This window comes from Sinocyclocheilus anshuiensis, unplaced genomic scaffold (genome assembly GCF_001515605.1).
Source record: "Sinocyclocheilus anshuiensis isolate Anshui unplaced genomic scaffold, SAMN03320099.WGS_v1.1 scaffold1522, whole genome shotgun sequence".
In the NCBI taxonomy this organism is placed as follows: domain Eukaryota; kingdom Metazoa; phylum Chordata; class Actinopteri; order Cypriniformes; family Cyprinidae; genus Sinocyclocheilus; species Sinocyclocheilus anshuiensis.
This window is the reverse complement of record NW_015546143.1, coordinates 236567-255633: the sequence shown is the minus strand read 5'-3', so window position 1 is coordinate 255633 and position 19067 is coordinate 236567. Positions and strand designations below refer to the sequence as shown.

At 38.0% G+C, this 19067-nt stretch overlaps 1 protein-coding gene and 1 pseudogene across 1 annotated transcript in view; both read left to right on the top strand.

Annotated features, from left to right (window-relative positions):
- Window positions 1–3363, top strand: part of LOC107701211 (regulatory-associated protein of mTOR) — a 312842-nt gene extending 309479 nt beyond the window's left edge. Inside the window, exons 36-37 of the mRNA XM_016503169.1 lie at window positions 243–372; window positions 1436–3363. Of these exons, the coding sequence (XP_016358655.1) occupies window positions 243–372; window positions 1436–1504 (199 nt within the window). The 3' untranslated portion in view covers window positions 1505–3363. The remainder of the gene's footprint in view (window positions 1–242; window positions 373–1435) is intronic.
- Window positions 3364–7760: 4397 nt separating this feature from the next.
- LOC107701200 (platelet endothelial cell adhesion molecule-like) lies at window positions 7761–18718 on the top strand (annotated as a pseudogene).
- Window positions 18719–19067: the final 349 nt, after the last annotated feature.

Below are 19067 nucleotides of genomic sequence, written 5' to 3'. Positions count from 1 at the left end.
TTCAGCGTTACTCCAAACAGGCTTTCCAACTAACAAAGATTTTTACATAGATATTTACATAGTCTAATAATAATAAGTTATTGCTCTCCCACATGCCCCGCATTGTCCCCGCAGAATCTTGTCTGCTCACCTGTGACAGAGCAATAATCTAGTGGTCACCCTAGTCCTGAAATACCTGTAACTCATGCCTCTTTTTTTTTTTAACCATTTTTTTCTCTCGTTCTCTCACTTTCTTTCTCCAGTGGCTCTATGAATCAGTTTATAGCTGTGTATAACTCCAATGGGGATGTGATCAGCAACATTAAGTACTATGATGGTTTCATGGGCCAGAGAATCGGAGCCATCAGCTGCCTGGCCTTCCACCCTTACTGGGTAAGACAGTTTTCTCAATGCAGACAGTCTTTATTACTAAGAGCTGCACTGTTGGGAAAGCTAATTTGAATCTGTAAGTTGTCAAGCTACAAGTTACACATAAATTAAAGCAGTTAAACAACAGTCAAGCTGTTAACAAAAGTAGCTGTCTACATTGAAGCTACTTGAAGGGGAAATATTTTAAATATATCAAATGATATAACTTACTATGAGAGCAGTATGACACTAAAACAAAAATTAGCATAACGGCATAAAACTTGAAAAAATTAATTTACACTAATTAAACAAATTGAATTATATTTGAATTCATAACTTGGTAACAGTGATGAATAGCAGCATGGAAGTAAATATTTCACTAATACTAAATAAAATGTTATTCACAGACTAAAATTAATCAGTGAATTGTTTTTCAACCATTTGAATTACATGCCCCATCCAAGAATGATTTGGACTTCCAGAGACTACTTATAAAAAGGACACTTTACATCCTGAGTTCATCCTCAGCGCAACAGTAAAGCATGCATGCTATATGTTGGAAAAAGTAGCTTTTTTTTTTTAAGAAAAGCTAGTACCACCGATACTGAGGAGTTAGCTGTAAGACAAGCCTATCATAAAATATGATATGAAAAAAAGACTCACAATTCAGGTCAATGTCTTTCCAAAACCTTGCAATCACCTGTTTTACATGATAAAACAGTGAACAGTAAATTATAATTTCTCCCTAATTTTATTTGGTTATACAAAAATGAAAGGTTTTAAAGGTTTTTTTCCCAGTTGACATCTTCAAATTTTGATTCCAAAAACCTATGGCTAAAGGAATGGTGGAAGACCAGCCAAATACTACTTTAACTCAGTAATGCCTTCCTTTATTATATCTATACAATGGAGCCAATGCAAATCATTTTTTGCTTTTACATACATCCACATTAACAGATTTCAATATAAAGTAAGGCCACTGTGGAATTCGCTAACAAAACAAAAAAGTACTTATTTTATAACATTTGTGTTAGAAAATAAAAACTATACATAAACACAGTCTTCTTTCTTTCTTTTACTTCCTCAGCCTCATCTTGCTGTGGGCAGTAATGACTACTACATGTCCATCTACTCAGCAGAGAAGAGACTCAGATAACATCATGACCTCTCACCTTTGACCCCTGCTGCCCCCCTTGGATGTAAATGACTTCTTGTAAATATGCAACAACCACGATGAATGTCTAAAGAAGGCTGCTGAACCCACACATGATGACTATATTAGAACCATTATTATTATTATTATTATTCTCAACATAATTCTCATTATGGATTTATTGATTGTAGACTTGGCTGTGCGGAGGAGTGTGTACTATTTAAATTGCATATAAAGATCTAAAAACAAGTCTTTATGGTTTGGCCAATGTTGGCCATAGTTTTTGACTGTCTTAGAACTGATAACCTCCTGCAGAGTCAGAGAGATCGACCTGAAGACGAGACAAATGAAATGACGAACTTCCCTAAGCTTGGTGTTCAATGCTGACTGTGGAAGGCCCATTACTCAGTGGGTTCTCTTTGAAGTCCTGTGCCTCATCATATCTCTGCTGCTACAGTTGGATGTGCTTTTCTGAAAAACTCTGTCAATCTTGCTGTAGATCCGTAGAATTTTAAGTGTGCAGGCGTGCATTTCTTGTGTAAAGAAATGGCCAACATATGCGGTTACAACCTCCCTTACATATCCATTCTTAACATGTTCACACACACGCACTATGCCAAACCCTCTCCGCATCAAAACACAACACTTTATTGGACTGCACATACAAAAATGTAGTTTTACACCAACACCACATACTGACTCTGACCTCAAAGCACTGGACACCCTGCCGCTCATTTGCATCCACACTAAGAACTGTGGAGCCTGGGAGAAACACAAGGTTCATAAAGTTAAGCTCAAATAATCAGGATAAAGATTTGTATAGATTTCAAGACAGAAATGTAAAGATAAGTAAGAGTGAGTTTATCTATTTTGTTTTTTTTCTTTTCCGCTCGTTTTGCATTCAAGAGTCATATGTAATAGTTTTTTTTTCCTCTCACTACACACATAGCCCACTATCTGAAAATTGTGCCATGAGCCTCTGTTTTAGTTAGTTAGTTAGTTATGCTGGAACTGCAACATTACTTACTACTTACCTACTTTTGAACAAAAAGTTTTTACTTTACAAAACCTTTTGTTCTCTTGAGCCAGTGGTCACCATCTTCATCATCATCATCTGCTCTTTTCAGAGATTCATCTGTAATATGCTACACAGATTCATTTTGTCTTAAACTCAAAGATGGTCTCCATTATTATTTTTCCTCAATTAAAAAATTAGTGCAGTTGACAGAACAGAAAAAGGACTATTTCATATTTTTAGCCTCTCATGACGTTGGACCTGATCTGTTTCCACTTTCACTTTCCCTGTCACACCAATAATGTATAGTCTCCTGGTTACCCATACAGTGACACAGCATTATGTGGAATCAAATACAACTATCATCATCAACTATCTGTCATCGCAGCGCTTATATACAGTCTCACTATGTCCTGTGCTGTTGTTAACATTTGATAAATTAATTGTAATTCTGTGTTTGAGTTTTTAGAGCTTGTGGTTCACAGAGGTTTTATCTGTGTCCCACAACTGTGCACAGTTTTGATCTGTTTACACAAGAATGAAAATGAATGTTTACTAAAAGCTTAAAGGGATAGTTCACCCAAATGTGAACATTTTATCATTTACGCACCCGCATGTCATTCCAAACCTGCATGACCTTTCTGTTGTGGAACACAAACAAGATATTTATCAGATGCTTTTTTTTCCATTCAATGAAAGTGGATGGGGACCAGGCAATTCAAATTGCCAAGTCATACAGGTTTAGCAGAACATGAGTGCAAGTAAATGATTCTGTTGTCATTTTTGGGTGAACTACCTCTGTACAGCAGCAAAATCAGGTGGAGCTTTATATATCTATATATGTATATATATATATATATATATATATATATATTAGTTGTTCAGCATTTTTTAGAGTACTCAATGTGAATAAAATGTATTACTAGTGTTGAAGTGAGATTTCTAAGGAATTTTAAGTTGCTGATAGATTGAGTAGCCAATAAATAAAACTAGAAGGGTTGAGGATCAGGGTGGAAATGTATTTTTGTACAAGCTCTGATCAGAGTGTTTGTTTGTTTGCTTTTTTCCTTTCACATCCTTGTAAAAATTTCTGCAAGCAAATGGGAGCTTTTATTGTGAGGTGACTGATGGAAACAGGCCTGGATCAAATCTTGAGAGATATGTACCCAGCTCATAGACAGTTACCTCTGGGGCAATCATGTCACAAATTACACTTCTTTAGGGGAATTTAATTAATGGCAAAAAATCTAATGAAAAAAAATGAATTAGAATACATTTTGAAGCTCACCTCCTGGATCAGTTGAATTGACCCTAGTCCTGAGTCTGCTGTTCTGTCTAATGAGATGAAGGTAAAACAACATTGTGTGTAGTTTTTCCATCAAAGTTAGTACCCTGATTTTCTGATGTGTCTCTGATAATGTCACAAAGATGACGACTGGCAGATATGTTTAATTCTTACCTTCCAAAAATCTAATTCTTGAAATGTGCTTGTATTTATGTTGTTACTTTTGTAACTGGTTTATGTAATATCTGTATTTTATTTTTAACTATATAAGTTTTAATTTTTTTTTCATCTTTTAATCTCTTAATTTCCTCTTCTTTTTTCTTTGTTTGTATTTTTGACTTGCATTTCTTGGTATGGCTGCCATTCTCTTGATGTTGTCGCATTAATTACTGAAGGAAAGAGAAAGCACATTTGTCCTTTACCTTTCCTCAGGACCCATAGTCTCTTGTTGGATTCTCTGCCCCCTTTGGACATTTGTTTTCATCGAAAGGAGAATTTGGTTTAGTGCTTATCAGTGGATTTGTTCATGAACTGTGCCAGTATGTCCCAGATAAAATTTTCATCAGGTTGGAAATCACTGCTCTGCTACTCCTGCTTTGGGTTTTAACATTTTAAAGAAAAAAGAGAAATTAGTTCAATTAATTGAAACAATCAGGTGTTTTTCTGTGGCTGTAGACTGCGTTTTCACCATGGTTTAAAAGCAAGCATTTGAATAAACCAGATATGTAAATGTACAGTTTGCTGTATTTGTCACTTTGTTTATTTGTCTGTATGTTCCTGTCATAATTTTATTCATAATTTGATTGTGTGTGTGTGTGTGTGTGTCAGGATCATGGACTGTCTGTGTCATGTTTTGCCCCTGTTTCTGTTCTCTTATTTGGTCATGTTCCTGTCCTCGTTTTGTTAATTAGTTTGATTAGTCATCCCATACTCCTGTGTTTCCCCAATCATCCCCTGTATTTAAGTCCTAGTCTGTCTCTGTCGGTTCTACTTGTTATGTTCATGTGTTTCCTGCCGTTCCCAGTGTTGGATGTACCCTGTGTTTCTTGGATTAAATACTGTTTCGTTTCTTCCTCGTGTCCATCGTTCCTCGCCATCACAGATTGTGACAGAAAAACCGACCAAAACAGTAACCTCCGTGTGTCTACCCTCCATTTTGTTTGTTTGCAGAGGATCGCCCAGAAGTAGAGCCCAAGCCGTCAGACCAGGTGTGAGAGCCAGCGACAATGCCCGCCACTTTTAACATTTTAAAGAAAAAAGAGAAATTAGTTCAATTAATTGAAACAATCAGGTGTTTTTCTGTGGCTGTAGACTGCGTTTTCACCATGGTTTAAAAGCAAGCATTTGAATAAACCAGATATGTAAATGTACAGTTTGCTGTATTTGTCACTTTGTTTATTTGTCTGTATGTTCCTGTCATAATTTTATTCATAATTTGATTGTGTGTGTGTGTGTGTGTGTCAGGATCATGGACTGTCTGTGTCATGTTTTGCCCCTGTTTCTGTTCTCTTATTTGGTCATGTTCCTGTCCTCGTTTTGTTAATTAGTTTGATTAGTCATCCCATACTCCTGTGTTTCCCCAATCATCCCCTGTATTTAAGTCCTAGTCTGTCTCTGTCGGTTCTACTTGTTATGTTCATGTGTTTCCTGCCGTTCCCAGTGTTGGATGTACCCTGTGTTTCTTGGATTAAATACTGTTTCGTTTCTTCCTCGTGTCCATCGTTCCTCGCCATCACAGATTGTGACAGAAAAACCGACCAAAACAGTAACCTCCGTGTGTCTACCCTCCATTTTGTTTGTTTGCAGAGGATCGCCCAGAAGTAGAGCCCAAGCCGTCAGACCAGGTGTGAGAGCCGGTGACAATGCCCGCCACGAGGGAGAAAGCCGCGGACGGTGTGAGCATGGAGAGGAGCTCCGCCCCCTGCACCGCGGCTGAGGGTGAGCGTAGTATGGCGCAGCGAAAGTGCCAAAGAGAAGAGGAGAGGGCTCCAGTCCAGAGTGCCCTCCAGTGTCCGCTCCTCCTGAGTGCCATCCTGTTCCTGTGTTCAGCCTAGTGGGGGCTTCCGATCCAGAGTTAAGCCCTGAATGCCCGGAGACGCACAAATCCACCGGCTCTATTGGGCTCCTTCCTCCCGCCAGCTCCACCTTGGTCCTCAGTTGCTCCGGCTCCGCCGCGGATCTCCAGATCTCCGCCTCCACCTTGGTCACCAGAGCCCTCGGCTCCACCCTGGCCCCCCGGATCCTCTGCATCCCCCTGGCTCGTTGGCTCTCCACCTCAGGCTCCTCCACCACCTGCTCCGCCGCCGTTGGTCGGCCCCCTGGATTTGGCGGCCATTCCTCCTCCATGGCTCCTCCCTCCGTTGGTCCACCGTGGGTCAACATTATGGCTGTGGCCTGAGTCCTGCTTGGCTTCTCCTGCTCCGGGAACCCCCTGGCTCCTCCCTCCTTCGTCACCTCCCTGGTCTCTGTCTGCCGGCCCCCTCCCGGGTGTCCGTCCTCCTCCGGAACCTCCTCCCAAGTTCCCACCCACACCTCCCTCTTTTGTTGCTACGGTGTGAGGACGCACCTTCCGTGAGGGGGCGTAATGTCAAGATCATGGACTGTCTGTGTCATGTTTTGCCCCTGTTTCTGTTCCCTTATTTGGTCATGTTCCTGTCCTCGTTTTGTTAATTAGTTTGATTAGTCATCCCTTACACATGTTTCCCCAATCATCCCCTGTATTTAAGTCCTAGTCTGTGCACTCTGTCTCTGTCGGTTCTACTTGTTATGTTCATGTGTTTCCTGCCGTTCCCAGTGTTGGATGTACCCTGTGTTTCTTGGATTAAAGACTGTTTCGTTTATTCCTCGTCTCCATCGTTCCTCGCCATCACAGATTGTGACAGTGTGTAAGTACTATTATTATATAAATATTTTTTTCTTGCAAAACATTTGTTTTCTAGAAAAAAAGCAATTTGTTGTGATTAAGTTTATATATATGTGACCCTGGAGTCGCTGGGGTGTATTTTTAGCAATAGCCAAAATTTTGTAAATTTCCTACTGTAAATATATCAACTTAATTTTTGATTAATAATATGCATTGCTTAGAACTTCATTTGGACAACAAGGCGATTTTCTCAGCATTTTTATTTTTTTTCCACCCTCAGATTCCCTCAGAGATAGTTGTATCTTGGCCAAATATTGTCCTATCCTAACAAACAATACATCAATGGAAAGCTTATATAAATTTTATAATTTATTTAGCTTTCAGATGATGTATAAATCTTATAACCCTTATGACTGGTTTTGTGGTCCAGGGTTATATATATATACTGAACAAAATTATAAACGCAACACTTTTGTTTTTGCCCCCCTTTTTCATGAGCTGAACTCAAAGATCTAAGACTTTTTCTATGTACACAAATTATGTACGTATATATATATATATATATATCTTAAATATATATATATATATATATATATATATCTTAAATATGCTGCTGCTTTGTGTCCATTATGTATGTCCATGTGAGAAGCTGCCTTCTGCTTGTTCTGATGATTACAGGAAGACTGAAAGCCAGACATTTTCAAAGACATGCTGTCATTGTTACAGAAGAAGTAATCATCGAGCAGTTTCGTTTAGGATTTTTCTCTCTCTCTCTCTCTCTCTCTCTCTCTCTCTCTCTCTCTGTTGTTCTCTGCTGGTTTAGAACTGGAAATAGAAGGCTTTTACCTGAAGAGTACTGACACGGGTTCACTTCCGCCTCCTGTCCACTGAACAATCATCCTGCCTTGTCAGAGAGATGCAAATCCATCCAGAGTGAGCATTCCAGTTCCAGGCCTCACTTCCCCAGGAAGCAACACTCACTTCCTGTGAAATTAGCACAGAGGTAGCCCTACATGCACAACTCCTCCCTCCATCTTCACTTCACTTTGTTCTACAGCGAAACATACATACACACACTGGTTAGAAGTGCTCAGCCATGCAGGTGAAGATTCAGCCCTCTCTAAAGATTGGCACCTTCCTCTTCCTCTTCGTCTTCACCTGTAAGGACACCTTTCATTTCTAGTCCCTCAATAATGGCTTAAGTGGATATTGAGATTGGTTTGGATATGAATTTGTCTTGATTTTTCTTTTTTTTTTGTGCAAACCCTCTTTGATGACATATGACATCATCAGCAGAGGAAGCCTGTGCAGGTCTGTAAATCACTAATTTCTCAGCCTTGTAAGACGTTACTCCATTTCAAAATGTCATAATCATTGTCGTTTATCATTGGAATCGGAATTTTACATTTTGAAGTAGTTGATTTTTTAGTTTGTTACATTTAATCGTAATAGGGACAGTTTGACCTCACATTTATTAATACCAATAGAAATGCTTATAATTTGGACTAAAGAATATTGTTTTTGAAAACATGTTCATGTGTATTGTCACATGCCCTAGTTTTGGAAAGTAGTGGGAAGTGGTAGAGACATGAGAACTTAAGTAAGCCGTGTGATGTGACTCGTCATTCTCTTTCGGCATTATGCTCTTAGAATTCAACAGCCAAACATTATAAACTTGAATCAAAATCTGATAATCTGCATATCATTATAGCAGGTAGAGCTATATGTACTGTAATAAGTTTTTGCTCCTATTATTAACTTTATTATTAACCTGTTATTAACTTTGACAGCTTATATGGAACTACTATTCATTTACTCAGTCCTGCAGTGTGATCTATTCATTAGAAATAAAGATTTTCATCACTAATGAGTTTGAACTTTACGTACGTATACTTTACTTGCTTACTTATGGAATATTAACTTAAAAATAAATTAATTTGTCACACCACAGGACCATTACAATGAACTAGAAAAGTAATAAGTAAGTTAAATTAGTAGTTTAATATATTAGCTGACTCTCCATGTCTATTTGTGAACTACCCAAATATTTTATGTAGTCTCTCTGTTAATGTGGACATTGAAACTGCAACTGCATTGAAACTTATGTATTACATATTATGGCAGAATTATGAAATTATGTTTTTAAAAAAAAGTAATTACTTGGTAAGGTATGTTTTACTAAAAATTCATATGGTTGGTTGGTTTATTGGTTTCTGGTGTGAATGGGTGTGGACAGACGTTTCTACAAATAACTCTCATCCCCAGAGATGGAAACTTCTAAATATGTTTAACTATTTTCCTTCCTGCCCCAATATTTATTTATACCATACTGAGACTCCCTGGGCGCCAAAAGGGGGGCAGATAATAAGATTCTCATAAGAATATCAAATGCAATGCTAAACCATATGAGATAGTCCAGCCTTCAGTAATTAATTGAAGTAAATCTGAGTACATTTTACACCACCACAGTTTAGTCTTCTCCTGCAGTGTAAGCTGTAACCAGTAACAGTTTGAGTGGAATTGGCTTCTGTGATGCAGAATCTCATTCCTTGAAACACACACCACATAATCTAAGTGGTAAAATTGCTTTATTTCTCCACAGATTCTGTTATAAAAAACGTGCAACTCATTATCCATCCGAGAAATGAAGTTGAAAGAGGTACAAATGTGTCACTGTTATGTCAGGCAGAAGTCAGCCACAGGCTGGGGTCTCACCCCAACTATCAATACAAATTCTACAGATATAATAAGCTATTAAATACTGACCAGACCAGTTCTATGGACCAACTCTACTCTATACCAGATGCCAGAGTGGCCCACTCTGGGAAATACAGATGTGATCTTGTCATTGAGAAGCAAAAGAAGGAGAGCAGTTTCAAAGACCTGACAGTGAAAGGTACAGTAACACATCAGTTCAGTGTGTAGAAGAATTGCTCTGAGAATTTTAATATCTGCTGATGTTTCTGCAGGTCTTCAGACACCAGTCCTTACAGTGGATACACTGAAACTGAGTGAGGGAGATGATGTTACTGCTGTCTGTACAGTGGAGGGAGAAAAAGGTTCATTGACATTTTTCTTTAGTAATGGACCTGAGGAACTCTACAGGGAGTCCACAGACAGTCACCGAGTTGAGCAGAAGCTGGTCCTTACTAAAGGAGTTGTGAATATGCTTTGCTACTATTCTATTAATCTGGATAGCACAATAGAACGTTCTAATGACAGTAATGTGATCAGTCTTGACATTCAAGGTAGGTCCAATTTTTTTTTCATACTGTACAATGTATTTGTTCATCCAGGAAGTGTAAACATTTCCAATTTTTTTTTCCAATTCAGAGGTGGAGATCAAACCCAATATTAAAGTAAACCCATCAACATATGTCATTGAAGGAGATCTCATAACCTTCAGCTGCAGTGTTAATATGACTTCCCAAAGAAATTCAGAACTCCGAATCAATCTCATCCATGGACGTACCGTGCTCAGTTCGAATATGACACAGACAGATTACAGAATGTCTGCTAAGGCTAATGACTCTGGGGAATATGAGTGCTCCTCAAACCTTGGTAATGTTTATAAATCCTCCGCTATGAACATCACTGTAAAAGGTGAGAGACATTGAATGCTTATCAGTGTTTTCTAATGTTTTCCTTGTGAAATTTCCCCTTAAAATAAGATTAACAAACTTTTTGATTATGATATTTTTAGTACCCTTGTTTTTTTTTCTAGACGCATACAGTGACCATGGGCTGTCAGCAGTGTTCGAACTATACCGTGGACTTTGGGGGAGCCCACATGTTCTTTTTGTTTTTTTATAACGGGGGGGCAGACCTATAACAACCCAGCCACAACACATAATTGCAAATAACATGCCTTACCTTAACACAGAATCGCCCAGAGTCCAACGTTGATATTTTTTCTACGAATCTTTGAGTTAACATGTACTAAACATGAGTGGAATTTGCACCGCAGCGCCCCCACACCTTGTGCTCATGACAAGAATAGCATGTATAGTTATCGAAATTGAAGTGAATTAGGTTTAAATCGCCGTCATGCATGAATTAATTATATTTTTGCAATTTTACACATAATAATCCACGATGATCACATTACACAAAACTGAAATTGCACGTCAAAATAACACATTGTCAATATTTTTTGAGACCCCCCAAAATTTCACAAATCACGTTTTCAGGGGAGCCGAGCTCCCCCTAGCTCCCCCGCAGTTCGCACCCTGGCTGTCAGTATGCAGAAAGGACAAAAATAGCACCATACAAGAGCTATAGAAATTGATCAATGTGACTTTTATGTTATATTACAAGTCTTCATATGCTAACCCTTTTTTTGTGTGTGAATCCTTTGCTGCAGTCACCTTTTTTTGCTTTCACACTAAAAGGCAGTGAGCATTAAGCACAGTCTGGTCTTGTCTACCCAAACACCTATAAATATATTATGATTTGATAACAGTTTGTATATTTTTCCCTTAGAGCTTTTCTCCATGCCAGTCCTGATCATTAACCCAGCTGAGGTTTTTGAGGGAGAACACTTCACCATCAGCTGTCAAATCAACAGCTTTGCCTCAGAGAAGATTCAAAGGGATGATATAAAGTACTCAATATTCGGAGACAAAACACTTGTAATAAAGGATAACAGATACAGTGGCACTGCAGGCAAAGCATCCAATGGGAAATATATGTGTATTGCTGAAGCCAAAGGGATTATCAAAGAGAGCGGGAGGGTGCTGTTTGAACCAAAAGGTAGACAGTGCCTTCTCATCCATTATGTCTAGGAAAACAAAAATGTTATCAATATAAAAGATGTAAAAACATTTTTTAGTTAATTAACCATTGTTTCTCTGAAGTTCTCGTTTCAAAGCCTGAGATCACAGTTGATGGTCCTGTTATCGTGAATAAGTCATTTTGGATTCGATGCTATTCTGAGAATGGAAGTCTGCCAATTATCTACTCGCTAAAGAGAAACAGCATTACTCTGAACAAGACTGAGGTATCTTACCTTCATAAGGAGGCTCGTTTCTTAGCCAAGATATCGACTCCTTCGGACATCAGCAGTTACATGTGTGAAGCAGAGAATAATGGCCAAGTCTCAGTCAAGAATAGTGAAAGGCTACACGCTACTGTAATAGGTAAGGTCATAATATAGATATCTGAAGTCTAAAAAGACAATAATTTAAAGAAAGAACTTTATAAATTCCAATTCTGCAGAAATCTACAAAGCTTTTTGTTGAGTTCTACATGTGCATATTCAAATGTAACTGAATGTAGCATTGTGTTATATGTATATTTATATGTAATTTAGTATTAATTTTTTATGTAGACTTGCGTAGAATACATTTTTTATGTTAGACTAATTTTATATATGTTTATAAGAGTTTAATAGTTAGTCCTGGCCCCCTGGTTGAGAACCACTGATTTAATGTTATGTCATTTAGTATAAGCATCTGTTTACATCTTTAAGTTCATTGTTCTCTTGTCTTTAGTTCCAGTAGGGAAGCCCTTACTGACAGTCCTTCCAGTTCCAGGAAACATTGAAGAGGGCAGTGATGTTACCCTGATATGTGGCATTCCAAAAGGCTCTCCACCTATCAGTTTTAGTTTTTATGGAGGCAGTGGCACAGCAATCTATAACACCACAGTTCAAAGTAATTCATCCCTATATAACCTAAATGCAGTGAAGAGAAATCACAGTGGAAATTACTACTGCGAGGCAAATAACCAGGCAGATGTTTCGATAAAGAGTGACATAGTCACAGTCGAAGGTGAGCTTCATCTTTCTTCAACATTATATCCATAGTCAATTTTATGAAATGACATTTAAACTTAATACATAAATTAATACAAAAAAAGTATTTTTCTAAAATTGTATAATTATTGCATATGCAGCTTTTGAGGGATTGCATTGCATTTGTTCACTCTTTTGACGATGCCTGTAAAGCGACACTGCCATTCTGGTGTCTAACCCCCTTTAAGAACATGAAGGTTATTTTCTGAAGCCATGCAACAGTTTTATGTGAGGAACCCACAGAAATTTAAACCATTATTCAAATAAAATGTTGCTTGACAACCGTGGTCACCTTTTAGTTTCATGTTCTATCAAAGAGACTAAATATACAAAATTTGAATCTAAAATCTTTAAGGTAAAAAATAAAGTCTGTGTTGTTTGTCATCTACTCGTATTCTGATATGTCTGTCTCCATATGTGTCCACTCTGTAGTGAGCCTGGCAATGTGGAAAAAGGGTTTGATTGCTATGTTCTGCATGCTGTTAGTGGCCCTGCTGGTCCTTTTCATCGTGATGCGCTACAAGGCCAAGCGAGGTAGAGAGACCTACAGCCCCCCTGCATCACAAGCTGCACACCTTTCTGACCTGTGAACCAAATTCCCTTTTCAACTTTCTCTCTGTCACAGGTAAAAGAGAGATGGCTGCTGAACTATCAGTGTGAGTTGACTGGCTTATGTCTTAGCTGGTCTTGAGTTGAAGGCATTAGAGGGACAAGATGAGGTGGTTTTGTGTTATTACATAGTCACTAAACTCATCTCACCATGCCTGTTCTGTTTTAAAAGGAATATCCATATAAAACTAGGAAATTTAGGTAGTGGAGAATATTTAATAAGTATGTTTGATTTTGATTTTTCTCTCACCATTCCTCAGAAAGCCTGCAAGTGCTAAATCAGATGACTCTTTAACGCTGAGTCTCACCCATGACACCCATTATAGCGACCACACAGGTCTCTTTATATTTTTATTTTTGTTTCTCTGTTTGTCCACAGTCATCATCCACTCCATTCATTCAACATACCCTAAGGTGTGTTTGTCACATCTACCCGATAAATCAATTCCAATTAGGATCTCAAGTCAGTAGTGTTCATGAGTCAAGACGACAGACCAGGAGTATTCAAGCTTTGCCATCCATGTTTACATCACTTAACCTATGATCATGATATTTAGTCACTGGTTGCAACTTAATGTTACTGTACTAAGATGCTGTGTGACACTGGCAAATTCACTGTCTAATTCCAGGTGCAGAGCTACACTTTGATGTCTTGACTGGGAAGGTGACCTATGGGACATGAGATCACCACAATTAATGCAAACAACTTAGAAATCCTGTGAACAATGTAGTGAAGGGTCCAAATTTTTCAGGGAGCTATGAAAACCGTAAGACAAAGCAATTTCTAAGATTATGCAAAATTAATTAGCTTTTCTGAAGATAAAGGTTTTTTAGAACCACCTCTGATCTTTTTAGTTTTTCAGATCATGCTTTCTTTTTAAACAAGGAAAGGGGGAATCAAACTGTGGATTGGTAACATGATTGGATTTTTGAAGAATGTTTGGTTTAGATGTTGTTGTTCTAAGAATGTGTCAGTTTTTGATGCTGGCAAGTATTCCATCCAATCAGCTGCCCCATCTTCTCTTTAGAACAGCAGAAAAATGTTAAGCTCACCCATATCACAGCAGTTTGGCTTATTATTCATCTTAACAGCATCTGAATCATCTGTTCGCCATGTGCTTTTTCTCTGATTTCACTGCTTTGCTTGCATACAGTATGTGTGTTTTTGCTTCCATCATATGTTTGTTTGTTATTTGTTGTTGTTTGTTTCATTTTACTCTAAATGCATCTGTGTTAATGATTTATTTACTGTAAAACACTATAATAATGTGTGTATGTGTCTGGTTGGTACATGAAATGAGATTTGGTAGGCACTTAAAATCTAATAAAATGCTTTATTTGGAATTACCTCATTTGGAATTTATTCCCTAACATGTTAAGATTGTCAGAATGTCTTTCTACATTCTCTCTTTTAACATATTTGAATGAACTAGGTGTCATATAAACCAGGTATCATTTATTTATTTATGACCTTTAACCTTTGTTAAAGATTTTGTTATTAAGATCCACCTTTGCTTTAAATCACATTTTGAAGGGCAATGTTGACTTTGCATGTTTATTTTATGAACCGTTTCCTGCTTCTGTATTTGTCTGGTAGTGCAGAGTCACCAGAGTCCAACCTAAACGGTTTACTTCAGATACAATGTCTTTAAAAGCAGGTCACAGGTTGAGGAGATACAGTGACTGTAGCTAAATTGGAAACACTATGCATATACAAAAGCTGTTCTGGTTAGTTTAGGGAGTTGTCACTGACTAATCCTAAAATATGTTCAACCTGCTGAAAGTTGAAATTATAGATTTGGTGAGGAATCAGGCTAAGTCTCAATCTGGCTGAGTTTTTTTTTCTTTTACTCAGTTAAAATTAAAGTGCAATGCGTACATGCGTGCGTGTGTGCGCGTGAGTGTGTGTGTGTGTTTAAAACCTCAGATGACTCATCTAATTTTCTACAAAATAATCTGGTAAAGTTGGGGATGTACTTCATCTAATTTGATTTATCTTGAGTTTGATTTATCTATAAGTGGCATGTAAATGACCATGGCTGATGCACAATTTTTGCTGTGTCTTTCAGCGGTGGTTAATAACAAAGAGAGTGTTTGGAGTGAAAGACCTCCAGGTAAGTCACCACTTAGTAATCATACTGGTTTCCATGCATTCCCCAAGCTACTAGTATTTACCTGCAACATATAGGCCTACCTGAAATGATTCTAACCTAATTCATTTTGTATCTTTGTATTGATGTTTGTGTTTTTCACCAGATGTTGCTGACCAGGACAGCCTAGGGTCCACAAATGAAGGTGACATAGAGTACACAGAGGTGATTCATCCTCAACCAGTAGATCCTACACGAAGTAAGTTCAACATTTTAAAACTATATCCATCTCTTTTCTTTCTCCTCTCAACTCCTCTTGCCTTTTGAAGAGGAACCTTGTGATTCCCCAGCATGCATGAGCTGATTAGAGAAAAAAACACTTCTAGGGTGGGGTCTAACCATCCAAATTATCTAGAGCCCTGGATTTTAATTACAGTGGTTGTTTTCTAGAGACATCTTATAAACAGGAAAGGCCAGACTAATTAGGTTCCTGCTAACTCCAATAGCCACTTACTTATATTATCCAGAATTACAGTGTGCATTTGACTCTTTCCACAAGCATTTCTTTTGAAATAATATTATAAGAATAATTATTATTACTACTACCTATTTTCTCTTTTGTTCTTCAGTTCCTGTAAGAAAAGGCACAGATACTGTGTACAGTGAGCTTCAGACCACTCAAGGTACAACCAACATTGCAAAATACACCAAGAGAACACATTCACACACAAAATGTTCCTATGACATTATATAATGCAAACACACAGAGCAGTGGGTTGTGTTGTAATGGATTTCTTTTTCTAATTCATACTGTTTATACAAGAGCTTCTGAGCATGTTAACCACGTAAGTGTCCTACTCTCACTTCTTATTACCTTATAAGCATTCTTTCCATCCTGCTGAGTGACCTTTGAAATAAGAGATCACCTGTGTCTCAGTGTGCTTCAAAAGATAAGAAAGTATAAGTTTGAACTATGTTTTAATGTTTGACTTAGATTACATTAAAAATGATTAAATACTCCAGGTCCAACATATTTTGTTTGTATAACTTGGTTTTTGTTCTCTACTGCAGTGAAATTCACACATTTTAAGGGTTGCAAGTTTAAAGAGTAACGTTGTGCAAAAATTGTGACAAAGAATCTTATTCCTTTCTGATATTTTTTCGTAAATTGGATTTTTTTATTATTATTATTATTATTTTACTACAAATGTCTGAATAAACAGTGAAGTCATGCAACTCATCAACTTTCTTTCAACTGTTGTTTTCAAATTACTTAAAATCTAAATCAAAGCATGCATCTTGTTTATTAACAAAAGGCAATTCAATTAACAACTAAAATTCATGAGTAATATTTTACATGTGTGATGCAGGAGCACATCGCTGCACCTGACCAGAGAACTCTAAATGTGATCTTAGTTTTCTTCAGTATCCTTATGCCATGTGGGAGGATGTAACATACTCACATGGAGGACTGAATGTGTAAACTCTGTCTACAGTCATGGCCAAAAGTTTTGGCAGTGACATACATTTTGTGTTTTGCAAAGTTTGCTGCTTAAGCTGTTGTGGTGTTCATTCACATTGTTTCTAGATTCTTGTGTAGAGTGATCCGATGCATTTTAAATAATTGCTAAAAGCTTCATTGGCCAAAAAATTTACTTTTCACAAAAAAACTAATTTCACTGTTTTTTGATCCTGACACAAAATGACCAGCTAACATTAATTGACTAATCATATCAGCAGCACATGTGAAAGTGTGAATGAGTTCTAGTCAGGTGAAATCACAACTAGATTGTAAGAGCACACTGATTGCTATAAAAGGAGGGAAGAAGCGCTTCCAATCATTGTGTTCTTGTTAGCAATGGTTACCTCCAAAGAAACACGTGCAGCCATCATCGATTTGCATCAAAATGGCCTCACATGCAAGGAAATTGCAACAAAGAATATTTCACCTGAAAGAAACATTGGGATCATCAAGGACTTCAAGGAGAGAGGTTCGACTGCAGTGAAGAAGTCTTCAGGACGTCCCAGAGTATCCAGCAAGTGCCAGGACCGTCTCCTCCTGAGGAGTCATCTACAGAATCGTGTCACCACTAGTGCAGAGCTTGCTCAGGAATGGCAGCAGGTTGGTGTGAGAGCATCTGCACACACAGGGAGGCCAAGACTTTTGGACAACGGCCGGATGTCAAGAAGGGCAGCAAAGAAGCCACTTCTCTCCAAGAAAAATGTCAAGGAACAGACTGAAATTCTGCAGGAAGTACAGAGATTGGACAGCAGAAGACTGTTGCAAAGGTATTTTCTCTGATGAAGCTCCCTTCCGACTGTTTGGGACATCTGGAAAATTGATTGTTTGGAGAAGAAAAGGGTGAACGGTATCATGAGTCCTGTGTTGTGCCTACAGTGAAGCATCCTGAGACCATCCATGCATGTGGTTGCTTTTCAACCAAGGGAGTGGGCTCACTCATAATTCTGCCCAAAAACACTGCCATGAATAAAGAATGGTATCAAAATGTCCTGCAAGAGCGACTTCTTCCAACAATCCATGAGCAACTTGTTGATGATCCGTGCATTTTCCAGCATGATGGAGCACCATGTCAGAAAGCAAGAGTGATAAAGAAGTGGCTCGAAGATCATTACATTGAACATTTGGATCTGTGGCCAGGCAACTCCCCGGATCTCAGTCCCATAGAGAACATGTGGTCAGTCCTCAAAAGGCGAGTGGACAAGCAGAAGCCCACAAATTGTGATCAACTCCGAGAACTAATAAGGCAAGAATGGATCGCCATCAGTCAGGATTTGGCCCAGAAGCTAATATCCAGCATGCCAGAGCGAATTGCAGAGGTTATGAAGAACAAGGGTCAACACTGTAAATATTGACTCATTATATTTTTTTGCCAATAAAAGCCTTTAAAACTTATGATATGCTTATCATGGTTTTTCAGTATACCATAGAAACATGTGGAAAATTAATCTACAAATACTAAAGCAGCAAACTTTGCAAAACACAAAATTTATGTCACTGCCAAAACTTTTGGCCATGACTGTACACTAAGGGAAGCACCAGTCAGACTTTCCAGATGGGAACAAATAGCAGGGCTGTGGTTTCGTCTTGAACAAAGGGCCGGAATTTACAAAGAGCAGTCATACACACAGTGACTTCATGAACCCTGTGAAAGGCCATAGGAAAGGAAGACAGAAGTACAGCAAAAATTATGAAACAGAATGACTCAGACTGACTTGAAACTGACATCAACACAATTTTCTTTCTGGGTTCATTATTAAACTTTTTAACCTCTTCTTCCTCATTATGTGTACATCTCTGATAGATTATGTGGATTCCCAACCAAGTTTAATACAAATGCCAATTTTCATTTGAAATTAAATTTTTCATCTGATGACAATTTGTGCTTGTGTTTTTGTACCAAGGCCTGTTAGAGTATGCTGACCTCAACCATGATCTTCCTGAACCAGTGAACTAACAGACGTCTGTCACCTCAAGCATCTGTCATCTCCCTCTGGAATACTGTTGCCTATGTGCCATCAATCTTCTGTGTCCTCCACTGACATTCTCCTAAAACAACATTTAATCATTTATTTCCCATTCCTCTTATGTGATTGATTGTTTGTCCTATTTGTCACAATGCTATACTATTGTGTGTAGAGGCGGTACTAAAAACCACATGCTTTTCACAAAGTTGTTTTGAGTTATCTTTTTTAATAAAGTGAAATTATTTATTTGACTTTGTGTAAAATACCTTGTAACTTTAAAACCTCAATAGCTTTTCTGTCTATGAAGTTGAAACTAAAGATCAGTTGTCGTCTTGTACCCTGTGTACACTGCATTGGATGATGTGATGCAAACTGCCTAAGCAGTTAGTTGTTATCAGCTCACATAAGAGATAAAGTCATGCTT